This window comes from Mastomys coucha, unplaced genomic scaffold (genome assembly GCF_008632895.1).
Source record: "Mastomys coucha isolate ucsf_1 unplaced genomic scaffold, UCSF_Mcou_1 pScaffold23, whole genome shotgun sequence".
In the NCBI taxonomy this organism is placed as follows: domain Eukaryota; kingdom Metazoa; phylum Chordata; class Mammalia; order Rodentia; family Muridae; genus Mastomys; species Mastomys coucha.
This window is the reverse complement of record NW_022196906.1, coordinates 26,796,975-26,818,982: the sequence shown is the minus strand read 5'-3', so window position 1 is coordinate 26,818,982 and position 22,008 is coordinate 26,796,975. Positions and strand designations below refer to the sequence as shown.

Below are 22,008 nucleotides of genomic sequence, written 5' to 3'. Positions count from 1 at the left end.
ATGTAGCTTGGAAGAGAGACAGGCTCTCGATTCAGTCATTGTTAGGGATTGGTTTGGTGTTGGACCGTGTTGTTTCCTTCCATTGTTCCTCCTTTTCTTCACATAGTTGGGACCTTGTGTATGGTAGGTAAGTGCTCACTTATCACTGAGCAACATCCCCAGCTCTGTATTAGGTCTTCAACTTTCTGTCTCAGAGATTTGAGAGGCCAGCTACCATTTCTTATGAACACTGCACAAAATTCCCAAAGTACATAGAAAGTCCCTATTGCCATTTCTCCTCCATACTTTGGAGGAGTCTTGCATTGACAAAGCAATCTCAGACCAAGCCACTAATTGTTACCACTGGTGTTGTGGGTATCTGAAGACTGGTGCCATTTCGTCAAGTATCACTGCTCTCTTGTTATTTCCAGGTACAACTTAGGAACAGATCTTGAAGAATCGGTTGTAGTTTCACATTCGCCTATACAAAGGTTACCGTTGCCTGCTATAGAATAGCTCAGATGCAATGGCTTGAACTGATAGTGTGTCAAGCAGGGGTCATAGAGAAGACACTGGCCATCTCTGATCTTAGTAATTACCATAAGTGGCTACTGAAAGTTTCCTGGACTCTTTATGTCTTATCACAGGGAGTGGCCAGAGCCAACCCAACATCAAAGTTCCCAGTACAGTGCTGTGGCTAGGCATATCAGAGCCTGAATGACAGAGAGATTAGAAAGGTCTGTAAACTCCCTGCAGGCTTTAGGAACTGGGAGCATGTCACAAGACCTGGCCATTGTAGATTTCCTCTTGTTGCTGTGGGCAGATGTTCATTGCTATCGTTACTTTGGACGTCAGCACATAGAGATATGCCAGGCCATTGAAAAGTGCCTTTCCCAGGACAGACGTATTTGTCAGGAAAATGGAAACAAAGGAGGGGACTGGGACATAAAGTAAAACAGGAAATAGCATTGACCCAAGGCAGAGGACAGGTCTACTTTATCCCCTAGCCTGGATTCTGACCCTAATTTAGCCTTTGAGATTTTTCTTCAGTTGATCAACTACTAATTAGACCTCTGGAATGACTACCTTATTACAACAGGCACCATAGAGTGTTTTTGTCTTATTATTCATTGATTTTAGGACAAGGTGGGTTTTGATACCATGGAGGGATCCCTTTGCATAGTTTGCAGCCAACAGTAAACTCAGGCAATATGGGACAGGCACCAAGTGGCTAGGGTTGGCCCTACAGACAGCTCCCAGGTGAGTGAAGGATCCTCCCAATCTGAAACAGAGAAGAGCCTCTGTACAAGCAGACCACATTACCAACCACCTCCAGGGTGGACTCTACCAAAAAGGAGAGGTCAGAGAGAATTTTGAAGGTTGAAAAGCATCCTTGCTAACAAGGAGACTTTGTTCCCTTCCATGTTTAGAGGATGAAGTGTACCTCTTAGTACCAGGATTATGGATCCCACAGATGGTGAGCCACCCCCCTGTGTCCTCAAAGGAAGTCTTTCAAGTTCTGTGGCAAGCACATGGCATAATGGAAAAAACAAGGGATTAGAAGTCATGTGGCTCTCTAAAGAGCCTGATGACCTTTGTACTCTCTTCCACTAGAGTTTCTTGAATTCAATAAGCTTCATGTTAAGTAAACATGAACTGAGGATAGGTATCTATGTAAGAGCCATAGACTCACATTCTACAGGAAATAGGAACACATGCAAATGAATGGGGCTGGCCCACTGGGGATGAAATAAGAGATTCTTACTCATCCAGGAGAGAGACCTTATTCGGTGCCATGGCATATGTCAGGAGGTTAGTCATTTGGGCTCTGTGTGTTCCACACTCTGAAGGACAATCGAACCATCTCAGAGATGGGATGTTGTTTTGTTATCACTATCTTTCATGTTCTCTCCCTTATTTTATCCCTAACACAGACTACAATCTCTTTTTATGTTAAAATAGTTACAGTTCAGTATGTTGGAAAGCTTTGTTAGGGTTTGGATATGATTTGAACCTATCATCCAAAGATCCTTGGCTAGAAGTTTGATCCCCAGTGTGGTGGTGCAGCCTCTCAGATATAAAGCCTGGTGGAAAGTGGTTAGATCAGGACATGGCCTCAAAGGGGATTGGATTCATGCTGGTTTTGAAAAATCACTTACTTCTCTTGAGAGTTATTATAAGAACACTAAGCCTGTCTCCTGAATCCCTGTGCCTCCCTATCTCATCAGGGAAGGTCTCTGTCCATGTGCAACATGAGGCCAGCAGCATCAGGTCCTTACCAGAGGTCAAATACATAGGGACACTACTTTGGACTTTGGGCTCCAAAACTCTGAGCTAAAGAAAATTGTTTTTCTCTGCTACTTACCTCAGTTACATTCTGATAACTACAGAGAACTGATCTACACATACCACCTTATCAACTCAGAGGAAGGCAGCATGGTCAGAGCTTTGTTTGGGAAATTGGCTATAATTTCATGGCCACAAGGATTCAAATCACTTGGCGCATCTTCTTCTTTGCTACCTTCTGAAAGCATGCGAAGCCTGTGTATCTCCACCTTCTATTAAATGACTCCTTTCTCCAGTTCCTCTTCCCTTACCTCACCTATCCTTCCCAACTCCTGCAATGGTTGCTATATTACGTAGCCTTTCCTAATGGCTTCCACACAGAGGCTCATAGTTGTCGTTAAGAGAACACCAAAGCCCAATTGCCTGAAAATTCTCCATTGGATGCAGAGAGAAGGGACTAAGCTGACGTCATTCACATGTGCCTTTTGCTGTTTACTGCGGTCTGCACATAGCCAGATACCTTGAGAGAGAACTTCAGCTTGGAGCAGTTTTTGTCCAAAGCTTTGACTGAAGCTGGAATCCATTCTCTGGATGGTTTATTCAGGGACACAAGATCTCAGATGTGCCTTCTGGTTGGCTTAGGAGTAGGGACTTTGCCCAGATTTGCAGCTGAGAGGGACAAAATCTGAGGACCTCACCTCCTCAAAAAAAAAAAAAAAAAAAAATCTGTCCCTGAGTACTGGTGGCTTCCCAAGACCAAAGCCATTCTCCTGGCCAGCTGGGCTCTCTGACCACTAGACCACACAGTCCGTGTTTAAAGTGTGCTCAGCAAACCTCAAGTTCTAGGGCTGAAGAAACAGATTTTCCAAAAACAGAGTTCTCTTTGTGAACAATTCAGCAAAAAAAATTCTCTTTCCAGCTGTGAGTTGGGATTCATGCTGCAAATGTTGGTGTTAATTAAAAACATCCACCTTCTACAGTTTCAACTAGAAAGAACCACATACAGAATGCAGCGCTAAGCATCCCTCTCCCAGAACACTTGGAAGTATGTATGCTATTCATGACACAGGTTGGAGGGGCTCTAACAGGTATTATCCTTCTCCATTCCTAGCCCCAGGGGAAAAGTTGAGGCCAAGGAGACGGATGTGATGAGTTCTAGGTGCCAAAGAGCACAGCTTTCTTCAGAAGAAACCAAATATCATAGTCTGTCCATATTAACATCAGGAGCTGTATCTAGCTGGACTCCAATCAATGGCTACCCGTTGTGTCATCAATTTTTTTCTTCACATGGTTCTTGGTCCTTCAGACATGAATACTGATGTTTGACAAGGCAGGTGGGAGCAACAGCAAAGTTGGAGACAGACAATACAGGTAATCAATGGGACACTAATCCTGTGTCCCTATATCCCTAACCCTTTATTAGGCAATCTTTATCTAAAAATCATCCCAAGTGGCAGGATCTGAAGAACTCAACTGTATTTCTTTTGTGCTTTTCTCTGGTTGATTAATTTCTCCTAATTCTCTCGTGATGTAGACAGGAAAGAATCAAACCAGAGCCACCTCATTATGAATGAATTTCTTGGTTTCTTTAATTTCACACAGTTTAAAATACAAATATGAAATCAGGCCACAGTATATAAAAAACTTTCCAGCAAAATGATGTGCCAGCATCAGCTACTAAAAGAAACAAACAAAAAACTCCCCCCATAAGAATTTTTTTGCATGTTTTTTTTAAAAAAAAAACAAAACATTTAAGACACTTACATCGCTACATCTCTAAGCTACCTCAGTTCTGATTTTTAAAAAGCACCTGCTTTTCCTTTTTAAATCTTGATTTTAAATTTTCAGCATTTAAAAAATATAAATTATATGAAAATACAAGTTGGAAAAAGTCAAAAACAATATAACATCTTTCTCACCCCAATAATTCTCAGCTTTAAAAAAAAAGTATCCTTTAAAAAATTCAATAACTGAGGCAGTATTCCTGATAGAGATAATTTCATTTTAACATATATACTTCATATATGTATTTGTATACATATACTTGTGGTTCCTTGAAACGTCTTTGGAATGTACGTAAGAGTTCAACAAATTTATATAGACCCCAACAGAGAAAGCAGCATGCACAGCATGGCTAGAAGAGAGAAGGTGTGATTTCACCATGAAGGTTAATGCTTTAAAACCCAGAGTGTTGGTCTCCAAAGTGAGGAAGAGCATCTCTGATCTAGAATGTTTAAACTGTCTCCATGGCCACAACATCAGAGCTCTCTGGAAGGAGCATCCTTACCCCATCCCGCTGACCCTGAGTCCAAAGCCAAGCACACAGGTTAAAGCATTTCTCTGGGAAGATAATGGAGTGACCCAGCTAGATCGGATCTGTTCGTCCGTCCTCTGAAGTGAACGTGTTTTTAAAGAGCATCAATGCAGCAATGCCGCTACATTTCCAGTGTATAAACCACCCGCCACTCTTCCTGGGATGGTCTCTGGCCTTCGGACAAAACGGGGAAAAGCATCTGGCCAGATGGACAACAAAGCTCTCTGACTAATACACTATCTACAAATCCTGAAAGTGGTGGACCTAGGGAGAAAGGGCACCTTGGTGGGCCAGCAAGCTGAGGAGTGTGGGAGGCACTTTCTTACTGCTAGAGGACTGCAGGTGGTAGACTCTCAGAAGGGGCATTTTAAGCATGAACTGAATATAGGGAAGGATCATGACCTAGGGAAATGATTTTTGTAAGCCTTTGTGGCAAAGAGCAAACAATGATATCAATCAGCCCTGGCTGTACTCTTTCACCGTTATGGAAATGTGGACAGACTTAAATAGAAAATTGAGTACTATTTCAGTTGCAGTTTTATATAAATGTACACACACACACACACACACACACACACACACACACACTTACACTGCCAGTGCCCAACAAAGATCACATAATATAAGAGAAGACAGCATAATCCAAATGACCCCACCTAACCCTCCCTGAGCAGCTCCTAACTATTTTGAGAGCTTTATTAAGGCACCTGCATTTGTAAGGATCAAAATATATAGCCGGAATGTTTGGCCTATGCTTCCTTGTGAGGATGCTCCAACCAATCAGTACAGAACACCCATGGGCAAGAGTTAGGTTCTTAGTAATTCAGAGCCTTCAAGAGAATCTGGGAAGTCAGCCACCTACTCTCGTGAAGATACCAGGTAGTTACAATCCCCGAAGCGGGAACCTGGAGAGGCCCACCTCAACCAACTGCCACCTTTTCTCTCACGGAAGTCCACTGTCACTGTTTTAAGTAGGCATGTATATAGTGGAAGGGATTCTAATGTTACCAGGCATGTTTCCTGACTTTGTTTTTACCCACAATGCCTTATTTTCAGGTCTCCTCTCCCAACTGGCAGGGAGATGGCTGCCTCAATTAAGTCTCTGAATTTAAACTTGGAGGAAACTAAACATATATCTGTCACGGGCCACCTTATTTTTCCTTACTTAGCTCCTTCCCTTGTATTTTCTCAAGTCTTCCTCTCACCTGCAGTTGACCTTGGCTTGCCCTGGGCTGAGGTGGCAACAGGTCAAGTCCCAGTGCTCCCTAGCACTTCCTCCACAAGCAGCCTCACCTGATATCCTACCTGACTAGTAGTCCTTCAAAGGAAACCTTCCTCCCAGAGGAGGCCGAGTCACATGCTACTGAAACGCCCTCTCCATTTCTGTGGCCTCCGAACCCTAGCAAGTCTGTACTCTTTGATTTGTGTTGTGATGCTGAAATTACGCTTTCATTCACCTCTCAGGAAGCATTACATTCCACTCTAACTGATTAGTGAGGTGGGGGAGGGGCGGCCATGTGGGATGCTGGGGAAAATAAGACATAGAGGTGAATTGTAGACCCTTAGTTTGGAATGGTATGCATTTAGGCCGTAAGACCCGAGGGGTAATGCCCATTGCAAACAGCTTTTACTCTGAGTCTTCTACATTTCGGGTAGCGATTTAACCAAAAACCAGTTTAATCCTCCTCCTTGGATTTCCTTTCCAAGACTTTAACAGTGCTCCTATGTTGACAATTCCAAAGCAGAGCTGCAAAATACATTCAGTGCAGAGACTTAATGCCCCTTAACTAACACTAAGTCCGAAGCCTGACAGTAAGTAAAAGGACAGGGAACCGAGGTTTTACAAACGGCAGGTGGAATTCACATGCACAGTTCCCCTGTCCTCAAATCAGCATTTGTTTCCTTTAGCTGTAAGAGTCTGGGGTCTCTGATCTCAGTACGGAGCTGGGATTTTCCAATGGGGTCTATATAAACAGTTGCCTTTCACTGTGACAGAATCCTCAGCCAGCAAATAAAAACAAAGTCACAATACTGCAATACTGAGACCACCTTAGAGCTTAAGACGATTTTTTTTTTTAAGAAAAAAAAATACTGGCACAAAATTTAACAAAATAAACTTCAACATAAAACCAGTTTTGGACCCCTTCCATTAAAGTCCATCTTGGTTTCAAAAAGTAGAAAAGTTAATAAGTCTTGAGTTTAGTCATCCCCTGAAGCATCCGTTTTCATCCCACCCTCTAAAATGACTGACTTTCATCAATCTCTTTACTTTTAACGTGACAATTCCTCCCACTAGTAGATCCACAACTTAAGAGGAAAATTTTTTCTTTGATTAAAAAAAAAATGCCATAATGACACATAAGTTTTTTTCTTCTGCAAGCCAGGTCCATCAGGCTTCTGAGGAGACCTTTTTCTCCCTCCTGAAAATCTGCTCAGGAACTTCTTGCCCCGCCCACCCCACAGGTCCTGACTTCCTCTTGCCAGCCTTGCCAATGGTCAATGGAATACAGCTGCAGCTCCCTTAGCTCCCACCCCTGAATGTGAAAAAAAAAAAAAAAAAGAAAAAAAAACGAGTTCTGGAAAATAAAACATAGAATAACAATGAAAAATGAAGAGTCCAACCAACACGGTTGCTCTTTGAAAGGTCTTAGCAGAGTCCCTGGGCCCTTCCGTGTCCGTTACTCGTCAGCATCCGGCTTTACATCCAGCATGGCGTGCAGCTCCTCCGGGGTGTATCCCAGCAGGCTCTGCAGGTCGCACACAAAGCGGTACACATAGCGTTTACCCGCTGTCTTGTGGATGATATTTTTGTCATAATAGTAGCGAAGGCCACGGCTCAGTTTCTCATAATTCATCTTAGGTTTGTTTTTTCTCTTTCCCCATCTCCTGGCCACCTAAAATAAAAATAAAATTAAATACAGGTGGATAAATGCCTGGAGGATAATCCCACAATACATGTCCATACATGCCTTCATGTCCATTGTGATGGTCAAACAAAATGTTCAGAAATGTGTGTGTACATATTTCTGACTTAACTCCCTCTGATTTTTATTTCCTTTTTTAAAAAAACATTTTGAATTGTTTATAATAACTATACATTTCATGTATAGTTAGGAGCCATGGGCATTCAGAGATTATTTCAAAAGATGTAGGCAGAACAATGCAACATTTTAATACAGCTATGCATTGTGTCATAATCAGACCAGGCTAAATGGCACATCTTCAATCACAAACATTTACCATTATACTTCCTGGGGACCATCCAAAATAACCCACATTAGCTATTCTGAAATATCTGCTAATGTTCTGTAGTCACCCTACAGTGCCACAGAGATTCCAGAGTTGCCTCTTCCTGCAGAGTTCCCACATCTTTGGGTTCATCAGTGTCTCTCCATCCCCTTACCCTCCTCCTGACCATGTTCAATAAGTCACTATTTTATCCTCTATGTCTATGGAATCAGCGACTCAGTCTCTACATGTAAGCAAGAATATGTGCTGTCTTTCTGAGCCCAGAGTATTCTTCTCAACAGAACAATGTCCCTATTCCATATAGATCACTGCAACAGAACTTCTAAGTTCAAGTTTCCAAGTGTTGAACTCAATGTAATTGTTTAAACTAATGAAAGCACAGTTACTCTAAACTTCTCTGGGATAGTTAAAACACTTGGTCTTGAAGGAAAAAGAAGAGCCATGGGGCAGACACCCCTCTGGCCCACACTATAAGCAGGTATTCTTAATTTGAAAGCACAGAAATGGACAGGAAGGCGAGGATGGAAGGAGAGCACTGGCACCTCTGCATCCACCACTAGGAAGCGTCCTTTCTGGACCAGGGTGGAGACACATTCTCCTGTCTGCCAGAAGAGTGATCTCCTCTCTCATATACCAACCATTTACTAAGCACTCTGGGATGAAGGGATGGAAAACAATCAGAGTGAAAGCATCTTTCAAGGCCTCTCAGATGCACATAGCCAGAAACTAGGCAGAGGGTAGGACCAACTACATACCAAGAACTTATATACACATCAGTTTGTTCCAGAAAGTGTACACACTTTGTGTTCTGCCAAAGACAAAGTCTCAGAAAGGCTGTATCATAGCGAGCAGCGAGCAGCAGAGCTGAGCTAGAAATCTGGGCCCCTAGGATCACAATCCCAGCATTTTCTCTCACCCATTCTCAGTGCAGGACTCCCAAGTCACTCATTACATACCTCATCTGGGTCAGAAAGCTTGAATTCCCAGCCATCTCCTGTCCAGCTGATAAAAGACTGACAAGACTTATCAGTGAGTAATTCCAGAAGAAACTGCCACAGCTGGATCGGCCCACTTCCTGGAAGCACAAGGCAGAGTGGTTCATTAACAAAACACATTGAAAGCTAACAGCAGCTAGTCCCACTATGCATCAGCCCTTATCCCCCCCTCCCAGCCTGTCTAGACAGGAGAAAACTCAGGCAAGCTATAGCACAAACACTGGAGTCAGTACTCTGAGCTCAGAGAGAATAAAGATTTTTCCTTCCAAAAGAAAAAGAAAATCGCACAGGATGCTATACCATGTGTCTGTTTTTATTCATTTCCATATTGGTCTCCTTTAATTGCTGTGTTCTATTAATTCCAGAGTTTTCTGGAAAGAAAACACAAAGTGGATCTTCGCACGTATTCTAAGGAAGTACTAATTTTATTTTTTTGTTTGTTCTGAGAGAAGGACTCACCACAGAGCACTAGCTGGCCCAGAACTTGTAACCAGGTTGACCTAAAACTCAGAGATCCACCTGCCTATGTCTCCCTGGTACCAAAGGAGCTTAGTCCCTCCTCAGCACACACAGGCTCTGATTAGTAAAGGAACCCGCCCTTCCTTATGACAACTAGAACATACCTTCAGCTCCGGGAAGCCATCTTCACGAATACATTGTGGAAAATAAAAGCACTCAGCAAATGCCTTCTAAGCAAATGAATTATTTGAAGAAATGACCCAGACGGCTATAAAGCCTTCACTCGTTCCTTATCTACCCATCTATAAAAATCCACTTAGTGCACAACTCAAATACATGTTCAATTTTCTTGGGAGTCCAGCTAAGTTAGCAGCTGCTGCTACCTCTCTGAGCTCAGGAAGCTAAAGATGGCAAATGAGAGATCCACTGAGAAGCCATTTTTGGTGACCTAGGAGCTAAGAAAGTAAGCCTCTCTTGAGAAATGGACTATAATAGCTCCAGTGTCAATTCTAAGTTTCCTGATGATGCTCAGTCATCTCACACATCCCTGACAAAGAGACACAGAAAAGATGACATGAGTTCTATGCTCACTCTGTATTAATATTAGAGATTGATATTATAATGTATTAATATTAATACATCATAATATTATAATGTATTAATATTACAGACTCTTGGGATACACATGACCTACTATGTTGGGTATCTATCCCAACAAGTGACACTGCTGGCCCTAGAAGACCCCCTGCAGCGGATAAGTTTTATACTATTAGAACCTCTCTCACACTGTCTTATCAAATATGAGAAGACTTCTAACAAAAACTAAAGGGAGCTGCTATTCACTGTGGCCTTAGCTATACATCAATGCTTTCTTCTGCTTGTGAATTCTCAGTGACTCAACGGGATACTGTAATTAGTCTATCAGTTTCTACCATGCAGAAAAACAACAACAACAAAACCACAATGTACAACATAGCTAACTTTTAGGTAAAGCCATTCAGTTGAAAAACAGAATAGCTAGGTCAAAACCTCAGATTCTTCAATACATTGCCCAAACCAAAAGCCAAGGACCTAATCAGATTGCCTGCCTGGTTGCCATGACTCAAGTGCTAAATGGTTCTGGCATTCAGGAGCCATTTCCCTTGCCTCTCACAGTAGTCACAGACTCTTGGGATACACATGACCTACTATGTTGGGTATCTATCCCAACAAGTGACACTGCTGGCCCTAGAAGACTCCCTGCAGTGGCTAAGTTTTATACTATTAGAACCTCTCTCACACTGTCTTAAATTTGCTCTAAGAGCAAGGCTAATCTATTAAGATTAGGAGAGAGATGGAAAGATGGAAAGACCCAGGCAAGTCCTAGTCATTGACAGGAGGGTAGCGAGCCTATGTACAGGTCCTAGAGAGGAAGACTCAAGAACACAGCACAGGCTGGGACAGAAAAAAAGAAGAGGACTTCAAAGTCCTATTATCAGCATCAGCTCAGGGGATGGAAGCAATTTTCCTGCAGTGTTACCTAAACCTCAGTGCCCAAGAACTCACCACAGCCTACAGGCATCTGTGCAATAGGCATCTATGCATTGATGTCTGAATATGGCTGGGGTCAGGGGAATCCTAGCCTGAAAAGTTTTTTTCTCCTTAATGTTACTTTTCCTATGTTCAGAGGGGATAAAGACAAAAAAATAAAAAAATAAAACACTGATATGAGCACTGGTAACTCACCTCCTAGGATCAACTATTCTTGCCATCTTTTATTCTAGACCAGAGAGATGACAAAACAGGGAGAAATAGTACCTAAGGCAAGCAGAGCTTGAAAGTAAGACATGTCTCTGGTTCGCTGAGTGGCAAAATCAACTCAAGTCTCCTTCCTGGGACTCTTGCAGAAAACACAGGTTAGCTGACCTGAGTGCTCCTGACAGCCCCCAGGAATTTAAATGCTAGCATCCATCTGTGTGTGGCTCCAGTATTAGTGAGGCCAAAAGAGAAGTGAGAATTCAAGGCCACCCTACCCTGGTCTACACAGCAAGATTCCTCCCCTACCCACCTCAAAGTGGGGATAAGAACCTGCATACCACTGCACCCAATGAGACAATCCCATGGCTCATCCTAAAATTTCCCAAGTGAACTTTTCATTCTACACATTGCCCTTCTGTTGGAGAGAGCATCAGAAGGAGGAAGGGTATGGAACTGTGGCTTCCGGGTTATCACTTTCCTGGATGGTGTCACAAGGATCCTGTTCCTACAGCAACACATCAGCCTCACTTCACTTCTGGAGGGAAAATCAAGTCCCCCATGGAGACACAAGCATGAAATCAGCTCTGGAGTTACCATGTTTACTGGCTTTGCATATCTGCCAGCCACATCCAAGTCCACGCCCCAGATTCATGAATGAGACTTGCAGTCCCAGTGACAGGTCTCCTGAGGCCATTTCTCAACTGCTTAGTGTAGACCTGTTCACACCTTCAGGGCTCCAGACTCCTTCCTTTGCCTGTGCTCCAACATGCTCTGAAATCTCAAAGCTTCTTCAATTCTCCTTCCCAGATCCTGGCCCGATCCACTTACCCAAATGGATTGTGGTTCCAGTGAACCTCTGTCGCCCAGAGCAGAAACTGGTACTAAGAATAGCGCCAGTCATGGGAAAGGGGAGCTCACATGTTAAATGTGACTCACAATGGCAGGCCTGTCTGGGGCCCCAAGGCAGTCAACGGCGCCCTTCACCATGCTGCCCTGCAGTGTCACACATCAGGAATCCAGTCACATCATTGGAAAACTATGTTGCTCCAGTGCAGCTCAAAGCCACAACAGAGGGGTCCCTGTTAGAAGGAGGTCTTCCAAAGCAGGGCATGAAGGAGCATAGGACACAAACCCACAGGCCCAGCTCCCATCTTGCTCATATCTCCTGAGTCGACTTCACACCCCTGGCTCTGCTCTTCTCTACCCCAGCTAGGGAATTTCCTACCAGCTTTTCCTTCTCAGCCTCCAGATGAGAGGAAAAGTCTTGTCTTTTTTTTTTTTCTCTGAGACAGGGTTTCTGTGTAGCCCTGGCTATCCTGGAACTCACTCTGTAAGACCAGGCTAGCTTCAAACTCAGAAATCTGCTTGCATCTGCCTCCCAAGTGCTGGGATTAAAGGGTGTGCCATCACTGCCCGGCCAGAGCAAAATTCTTATACTATGCTGGCAGTCCTAGTTTGCAAAGCACAATCCAGACTTGGAAGAAGTACATGGAGCAGCCTGGACATGGAGACAAAGAACACCAAGCCCACTGCCCTCCACAGGACCCGAGAAGCCACAAATCAGGGGCAGCTTCACATAAATCCCTGTTCATCTGGGTCATATTTTATATCTCTTGTCTTTATATAGAAATTGCAAGTACTAACATGTATGTTGATGACTGAATATTGATGTCTCTTGTGTTCTGGTCACTGACTGAGGCTAAACCTTAATGTGACCTAAGAATAAACCTTATTAAAGTGTGTACGTGTACATGCACAAATGTCTGGCTTGTTTGGTTGTGGGTTTCTGTTTTACAGAATTGGAGACTAAACCCAGGACCTTGCTCATGGTAGGCAAGTTTTCTAAGTCTGAGCCATGCCCTCAACTATTTAATTACCTATTCATATAAGCATACATGCACTTTGAGACAGGCTTTCACGGCAGTTGCCCAGGCAGGCCTTGAACTTGTAATCCTACTGCCTCATCCCCCTGAGTAGTTGAGATTAGAGGCTTGTACCAGCAAGACCAACTATGGCAACCTTTCCCATTTGACAGTGTTGCCATCATTCATTTTGTGTTCCAGGATTGCAGACTACCTGCTCAAGGCAGTGAGTGGCCTCAATGCTGACAGCAGGGGAGGCACAATTAGACATCAGATTCTTCTACCCAATCTGAATTTCTCCTTCAAATGTAGTTCATATCTATGACCCGGGCCCTGGTAAGAGGCTAACACAAGACATGTGAGTTGATATGGATGGAGTCAACACCAGACAACTTTTGTCCTGGCAGACTGCTCATATCTTTACTACAGTTTCTTCTTAAACTATCCCTGTATTGCCCCTCTCTGGGGGTGTGTGGGGTACACATGTATGTGCACATATGTAGAGGAAAAGAGATAACCTCAGGAGTCTGAGCGAAGCCGCCCACCTCTGCATTGGTCTGGAACTCCATACAAACTAGACTGGCTGGCGAGAGGGGGAGGGGGAGGAAGCTCCAGGAGTCTTCCTGTCCTTTTTCCTTCCCAGCACTGAAGATTTCAAAAATGCACCAACATGCCATGTTGGTAGACGCTAAAGATCTGAGGATCAAACCCCATTCCTCGTGCCTAGGAGGCAAGCACATTGCCAACTGAGCCATCTGCCCAGCTCCCTAGCCACTTTCACTATGGTCCCAAACACTTGATGGTTTTCTCAAGGCCCATCTCTCTCATCATTGGAATATATGCTCCCAGGGAAGTCTCTGTTCTCGTTCCTGAAGCCTAGATAACACCTGACCAGCACACACCTCCCTGCTAACAATTCTAACACTAAGTGTTTTATCAAATGCCTCCAGGTTTGTTTTCTTACTTTTGTGGTGCCAGCCATGATACCTCAACATCTAATGGATGCTTTTGCCAAAACCATCATCCTCCAGGGGGTTCGGGGAGGAAGCATACAGATTTGAAAGGTTCCTAAAGGCCTCTCTCTATTAAATTATATTTGGGACGAAAATATGGATGACACCCAGGCTATGCCACACCAACATGCTCCCAAAATAAAGCAGCCACACCTCCTGTCCTTAGGGAATTCAATGCTGCTCTAAGATGCTGAAGTCCTTTGGTTCTACTCTGAAATTCAAATTGAATACCTCAGTGTGAATAGGATGGCATATTTATTTTAACCTATGAAACTCTCATGGTTGATCACCCTTGCAACGGGGCTGACTCTGCCCTGAGACACATCTGGCAGGTGGCCCTAAAACAGCGAATAAGCCTGGCTGGCCCCTCCCTTCCAGCCAGGTGTCTCTGCCCACAGCCAACGGTGACAGCAAAAACAGAACACTGGAGTCCGGAAATGACCCGTCTGCTCAGCACAGCCTCCCTTTTTATACCCCGGGGAGCACCTGTCTATGAGATAGGGTGGGTGACTGCAGAGTCTTAGTACATCCTTCTAAGTCATTTACAAACACTCCCAGAATCTTCTTGTCTCCATGAAGTCATGGTGTTGAGGAGCCAATCAAATCACCCAACAGTTTCTTGCTGTGTATCAGACTCAGCCCAAAGCTACACCAGGGCCTGTTTGAGGCTGATACTGCTCTGTAGTTCAGCACTCAAGGCCTGGAAAGAACTTTGAAAAGAAAGAGCAAAGGCTGTCTGATATTTACCTCAGTTCTATGCCCAGAGCTGTCACCTCCTGTTTCTTCTGAGCTGTAGCGTTCTGGTGTCACCTGCGCCATCCCATCTGGCCTCTAACGTGGCCTAAATATGGTGTGTTCTACAGCCTTCCCGCAGTGCCTTGGTTTAGTTAGTCCCTGCTATCCTATACTCTATAAATATGGCCCTGTGTCAAAGCCTACAAATCAAGAGTAGTGAACAGAATATAATCTCTACTAATGAGACCACAAATGCTATATTTTGATAAGCACAGTGATGAAAAATAATTCAGAAACCTACCAAACACACACACACAGAGGCATGCACACACAAATGCATGCACACATATATACACATAAAGCCTGCATAGACATTGACCCCTATAGAACTTTGATTTTAATTTTTCCTGGTTCAAATGAAATATAATGCAACTAAAACTCCCTGGACTTTGTTTTCCTGTTCCTAAAATGGAATAGTAATTCCGCTTGTCTTTAATTTACAGATGTCCACTGAGCCCCTCTTAGAGAAACATGGCAGGCATAGAAAGAACACTGAGGAATGAACATGAGAGCCGAGCATTCTGGGAAAAACATTGGAATCATGCAGAAAAGCATAAGATAGCAGAAGAGGCATTTGTCAAAACAGAATTTACACAGAAATAACTGTAAATTCCCTAGACAAAATTTAATAATGCTTCCAATAATGAAATCAACCTTTCATGTGGCAACTTTCAGGAAGTATACATTTGGGAGATATTTTTAAAAATCAATCATATCAATGTAATTTTTAAAACCACTGAATATATTTTTAAGTTCAGAATGAGAATGAAACCTGTTCTCTAATTAAGAGTTGTATGAGCCATAAGAGGTAGCAGAGTGAACCACTTTGTAAAGTGAAGACATGAAGAAGCGTCCTGGCTTGGGGACCCTGGCTCACAGATGGACTTAGATCGTCTTTCCCACACGGTGCATTTTCCCTAGTCACTCATGCTCTGGCCAAGCCCCCACTACCTTTCCCAGTGCTTGCACAAACCTGGCTCTACATGGTCTACCAGTACTGAGAAGTGGGGTGCCTAGCCTAGATACCAAGACCCAGGCAAACTGGCCACTGCATCAAGTGGGCAGCTGCTGGCCAGCGGGGCTGCCCCACCTGGCAGTGTTCACTGAGACTCGCTGGGCAAGTTTGCCTTGGACTGGAGAAGGCAGTTATACATTTTTCATGTATGAGGAAAGACCTTTTTTTCTGCTTAGGCTCTGCACACCTGCGTGCATTCAAGTGTCCACAAGTGGGGGTGGGCAGCAGCAGGCAAAAGAAGGCCGCTCCATTCTCTTAAAGGGGCTGCCTCCATTTATAATCTAAAGTTCAGACGCAGCCTCTTGCCTCTAAGCCCACCATACATGTTGTCGTATCACATGCACTTCGGCCTAGCTTGCACATAAGCTTGCACAGTGAGCCTCAAGTCAGGAAGTGGGTTTCTTTACAGCCTTTTCCTCCTGGGGTTTTCTAGGGAACAGACTTTTTAAGAAGCCACCAGAGAGAGCTCAGCTGGGGTCAGGGGTCAGGAGTAAGCACTGTGTTATAAACCAAATGACTATTTTTTTCCCTAACCTATGTAAATATCTTCAAGGAAACACCTTGCTCTGATACCCAGGTAAGCAAAAGAGAGAAGGGCGAGTTGAGGGATTAGTAAGAGTATGAGCCCAAGCCTCCAGACTCTGTAAATAACTACGGCAGTCCGTCTCTGGGACTAATCTAACTTTGGGGGAGAGGTTCCTCTGTATTTTAGGGATGAAAAACATCATCATTCTGATCTATTGTAACTCTCTGGGAAACATATTGTGAGCATCACTCTGTATGTACTAGCTCCAACAAGCACGCAGCCAGCAACTAATTTATGAGCATCTTTCATGTAGGGGATTATAACTAGATTAGGGTGCAACATGAAACAGAATATTAGCAGCAACATGGGGCTACAGGAAAGAACCTTCTTGGTTCACCATAATGCAAAAAGCTGAAAGTGTTCTGCCTACGCCTCTGAATGAGTGGGGCCAGAGAAGGAACCTGGAGAGGCCTTCACAAGAAACTGCTTCCCCGTGTCTGAATGTCAAACTCCTCCACAGAGCTGTGTCCTGACACCTCTTAAATGCCTTAGGTGCAACTCTCCTCTCAGAGTCTAAACTTTCGAATTCAGTCATCCTAGGAGAACTTTCACTCTCTTTATCTATCAGAGAGATGTGAGTCACACCACTGGGTTCATTACAGCCAACATTATGCACAGAGCCCTGAAGGCCTATCGTGGGCCACCATGACCTGAAGAGTGCTTTACACTGGCCAGACAGGGAAGCTATGCTAGCTTATTGACTTGCCACTTGTGTGGGTCAGGTCCAACATGGCTGTCACACTAACTGCTGCTCAGGTGTCCTGCTGCAGGGACACAATAGACCATATCCCTATCAAGGCCAAGACTGCCAGTGACTGTTAAGCCAGGGACAGAACCTAACAGGGGACATATAGGCCCACTCCTGTGACACACAGAGGTATTTCCCCTGGGCAACTGTGACCCAAAGCTTCCTTACCAGCTTGGCTGAACCACTTCACAGGCTGACACGCAGACAGAGCAGAGGCACTTCCTACCCAAATCTCCTTAGGTCCAAACCCTTAGCATGCTCTGGAGGCTTCCCTGCCCCATCCCGTTCCTTCTTTTTCTTTGGAGATGCTCCCACACACATTGTTTGCATAGCAAGCCATTTCTTTTTTTATCTGCTTCTCACTATTTTGGACATTTTCCTAACTGTTAGCTAGACAATGTGGAAAACCTTGGGAAGCATCTTATGTCCTCTGTGGTCTAGACAATCCCCTCTCCATCAAACCAATCCCACACTTGTAAAAATGAGAAAAACAGAAGCTTCCATGTGTGGTTCTGGTGAAAAGTTAACAAATATTACTATCTGAAAGAGTCCATGGCACAGAAGGCGCTGGTAAACACGCAGCACACTGGGTTGCACGTCAGATGGGGCCTAACTAACATTAACAATCTTGCTTCGCCCCCATACCATCAGCAATTACTGGAATTCTGTAAGTGAAATATACCTCCTGACCTGAAAGAACTAGAATTGTACTCCAGATATGAAAGGGTAAAGATTAATGTGGTGGAAATGAGCATAGCGTATTCTCTGAGCAGACTTCCTAGGTGCCTGGCATCCATTGTTCTGCATGGCTCCATGAATTCAATAATTCACACATGCTTATGAGATGGGATCCATTTATTACCTCCATTTTCAGGCAAGGAAAACGGGGTATAAGGTTGAGAAATTTCCCCATGTTACACAACTTGGCATTGGCAGAGCCCAAGTCTGTGCCTGTGGTCCACACAGGTCATAGCCTCATGGTAGAGCACCGCAGAGTGGCCATCCCCTCCAGTGTCTAAACTGGACTTCGCCGTGAAGGCATTTTTGAATGGCAGATGTCACTGAAGTCATGGCATCAAGTAAATCTCACTTTGGGTGTGTACACGGGAAGAGGGGTGCTTTTCTGGAATTGAACCTCTGTGCTGAGCAGTGGTTTCTCCGCAACAGGGACCGAAGAGCGCTCAGTGCACAGGAGACCCCACAGGGCAGAGCTGGAGAATCTGGGACACGTCAGAGGCAACAGGGACTTTCCAAGCCCATTGATTAAAGGCAGCCAGGGCTTGTGCTGATGGCTCACAGCATGCTGGCTACACTTTGCTCAATGGAAACATCCTGCTTCAAAGGCAAAAAGGTGGAGTTACACACTGGAGTCAGAGTGGAATTCCCAGGCAGACACCACCCAATTCCATCATGCATAGTAAGAGTTTGTTAAAGGAACAGTGACCCCCAAACTGTGAGACTCTAAGACTTCCCTAAACCAGACAGGGGAGCTGTTCCCAGGACAGACAGCCAAACTGTAATCCAAAATACAGACAGGTCTCAGAGAGGTACAAATACCCCAGGGATTCAGACAGACTAGAAACAACACCAAAGGCAGCATGTGCAGTATTAGCTCAAGGCTCTGAGGAAACTCAGCCAAACCCAGCTTTCAGAACTACGAGCAGAAAAAGGAAACCCTTCTTCCCATAAAATGTTATGACATTCAGAAACAAAAAGTTAACAAGACTGCAACCATAGGAATTCCTCTGCTGGTGGAGAATGATTAACTGTTGTTACCACACTAACCAGTTGAGAGGCAGGAGCTGTGAAATGGCTCTGCAGGCTGCAGAGAGCTGCTCTCCTCCCACCTCCGTCCCTTTCTGGGAATTTTCCTCCCTGATCCTCCAAATCATTTCTCTATTGACCTACAACTGAACAGCATGCTAACCAACCCAGGACTCTACTAGGACACTCACACCCACCTTCGTGAGACCCTGAGACCTGCCATCAGGCTGCACAGTGACTAATAATCAGTTCCTCAGGCCTCAGGGTTTCTGTTGGGCAGGAAGATTCCATTCACTTTCCTGCAGCTCATCCATCACAATCACCTAAGCTCAAGAAGGAAAATGGTCTCTATCCTTCTTGTTCCTAGCGTTCTTCTTCCCTATGGTGACGCTGCCAGGGACATGCCATACTCACACCATACTACCTTTGACAAGTTAGCTCCAGCCTTGCCAGAATGGAGGAGCTCAGATAAGTCACTGTCTAGCATCTCTGGCTTCTGGAAATGTTGGCCACCAGGGTCTCTCCCCATTCTGACAAGTTGGCCTATCTCAATGCTAGCATCCTCTCATTGTCTTATGCCAGCAGCAATGAAGAGATTACACCAAGGGAAACATGGTAGAAAGCTTCACCTTTCCTAACCTATGGATGGAATATAGGAAATCTACGCAGATGCACGCTACATTACAAATTTAGCAACCTGTCTCCCTTTGCTTTATTGCTAGCTTGGGCCCATCAAGAGCTTCCCAACACTGTTAACATTTTGTGCCCTAGTACACGTGCCCTATTTTGCAACTCAGTTTTCTTCAGAAGACTGTGAGTGTAGGTGCTCCTCGGCAGGCCTTCCTTTTGTAGCCAAGTTGTTTATTTTCGCAAATGTGTATTATCAGGAGCTTTAGGTTATTGTACCCTAAAACTCAACTACAATCAGACCTCAGGGGGTGTGAGTTTATCCCGGGGAATTTGTGTGACTTTAGACTGACCCTCCTCTCATCTGTGAAAATGACAAAAGAGCATTCATTCTGACCAAAGGCAATTTAAGAGGACCCACGGGGGGGGGGGGTGGACTTCTGGGGCTGCTTTTCCTCTAAGTCTGATTCCTTTCAGTGTGATATCACACACACACACACACACACACACACACACACATTGAGAGAGAGAGAGAAAGAGAGAGAGAGAGAAGGAGGGAAGGAGGGAAGGAGGGAAGAAGAGAGAGAGAGAGAGAGGATATAAAACATTCTTTTTAAATGGTCATTAATGTATGGCTTTAGGTATAGTCTTTTTCCAGGCTCTGGGTCAAAAAGAGACTTTCTTCCTTCATAATTACAGCTTAGTGGGTGATGACATACCCAGACATGGATTACCAGTAGGTCACCTGCAGTAGGGTTATGAATGGGTCTTTATCAGTGACTGTGACTAGAAATATGGAATAAAGTCCAATAATGTTGATTCACAGACCAAGAACTCTCTACTGAAGCCAAAACCAGCTCTTACACTTCCCCCTTAACCTCAGTAACATGTATGAAGTGTTAATTAGTGACAAGAGGCCACCTGGGTCTTAATCCCTCTGTGAAGGACATGGAGACACTCAAGGAGTGTCCCCATTCCTTAACATAAAGAACAGATGGTGCATTCGAGCAAGGCATGCAGCATTTCAAATTCATTAAGGAGCTACCTTCTTGAAGAACAAAATTAACCAACCTCGGATACGGCATATTCTTGTGTTCAGTTTCCCCATCTCTAAAATGGGGCCAGACTGACAGGGAGGAAAGGAGACTACTATTTAATAATACAGTATAGTATCCTATCCCTACACCCAAATCAATTGGTTGAACAAATGAATGTTACACATTCATTTGCTATATACATACTTGTGCTATACACAGGAGGAAAGGACCCATAATCTTAATAAACTGATTATCTCAGCATGTAAGCACACATTTTTCCAAGGTCTATAAGGAATACAAAAAAACAGTGGGCTGGGGACTCTCAGTGTTGTAATTAGAAGGGATTGAGAATGCATCTATGAACCAGGTAAAACGGGGCTTTGCAACTGTATCAGTCTGATAACCATAAACAGTAAGGTAAGGAGGTACGTCTCGGCGGAAGCCAACATTGCACTTGATGTATTCTTCACTCAGCTAACAGGCAGGCTTTCTTTCAAGCCATGTTATCTGCTCCCACATCTCGACCTAATTTAACAAGTTGCCATGGAAGCCCTGCTAAAGTTGATGCAACTTTCTTATCTTTGAAGGAAGAATGTAACTGTGCAAGAGAATGTGAAAATTCCGTTTCTAACTAACTGATTTCCACACTTACAGTGCGGTACCTAAGATGTCACAGGAAGGAGGAGACTGTACTCCTGTGGAGTCAGAAACCTCAGTCCCTTGTCTAGGGATGTAGAAGATGCTTCCTCTTCTCAGCTAAGTACATGTAAGCACATGCATGAGGTCAGGCCATGGTAAGCACATGCATGAGGCCAGGCCATGGTAAGCACATGCATGCAGTCCAGGCCATGGTAAGCACACGTGTGTAGTTCAGGCCAAGTAGCTGTGGTGCAGAAGTCTGAGTGCCCCTATTATAGGTCACACACAAGCTGCACTAATTCAATTTTAGGATAGAAAGGGGTCAGAAGCAGAGATAGAAAACTAGTGCAATGTTTATTATACACATGTCAAAAGCACTGCCAACAGTTACATAGTGATTTCCACTTTCCATGTACTTTTCAAATGTCAGGCCATCCTAACTCACCTGCATGAAGCTAGACCTCCATTTGCAGACATTCTAGCTGTCACCTTAGGTAAGAGACAACACAGGACAGATGTATTTCATCATCCCTTGTTCATCTCTGTTTCTGAGAAGGGGCCACCAGGCCACAGGCTCAGAGAACCTGTGGTGGAGACAGGAAGTGTTCCCCGAAGACAGAGCTCATGGGTCTGCTATCACACACCTAATAAATCCCAACCTTTATTTGGACCATGGCAACAAGAGATTCTAGTTCAAGTCTATAGACATTTAGAATAAACTAGATAAGACAGCCTCTGGGCTGGGAGGGGGGGTTCTTATCCACACCCAGCTGGTGCTCATTTGCTGAAATAATCAATTTATTACAAGTAGGGGTTTCTTCTCACCATGTCTAGCGCAATGTCTAGCACTCATTTAATTAATCGATTTGGTTCAACTGCATTTTCACACGTCCCCCACTGTCG

The 22,008-nt window shown here is 44.2% G+C and overlaps 1 protein-coding gene across 3 annotated transcripts in view; it reads right to left on the bottom strand.

The window, feature by feature from the left end:
• Positions 1-3,829: 3,829 nt before the first annotated feature.
• Ets1 (ETS proto-oncogene 1, transcription factor) overlaps positions 3,830-22,008 on the bottom strand; it is a 123,894-nt gene continuing 105,715 nt past the window's right edge. For all 3 annotated transcript variants that reach the window (XM_031346016.1, XM_031346017.1, XM_031346018.1), the window contains 2 exons: positions 8,785-8,903; positions 3,830-7,473 (listed from right to left, as the gene is read on the bottom strand). In XM_031346016.1, coding sequence (XP_031201876.1) covers positions 7,258-7,473; positions 8,785-8,903 — 335 coding nt within the window. In that variant the 3' untranslated portion in view covers positions 3,830-7,257. The remainder of the gene's footprint in view (positions 7,474-8,784; positions 8,904-22,008) is intronic.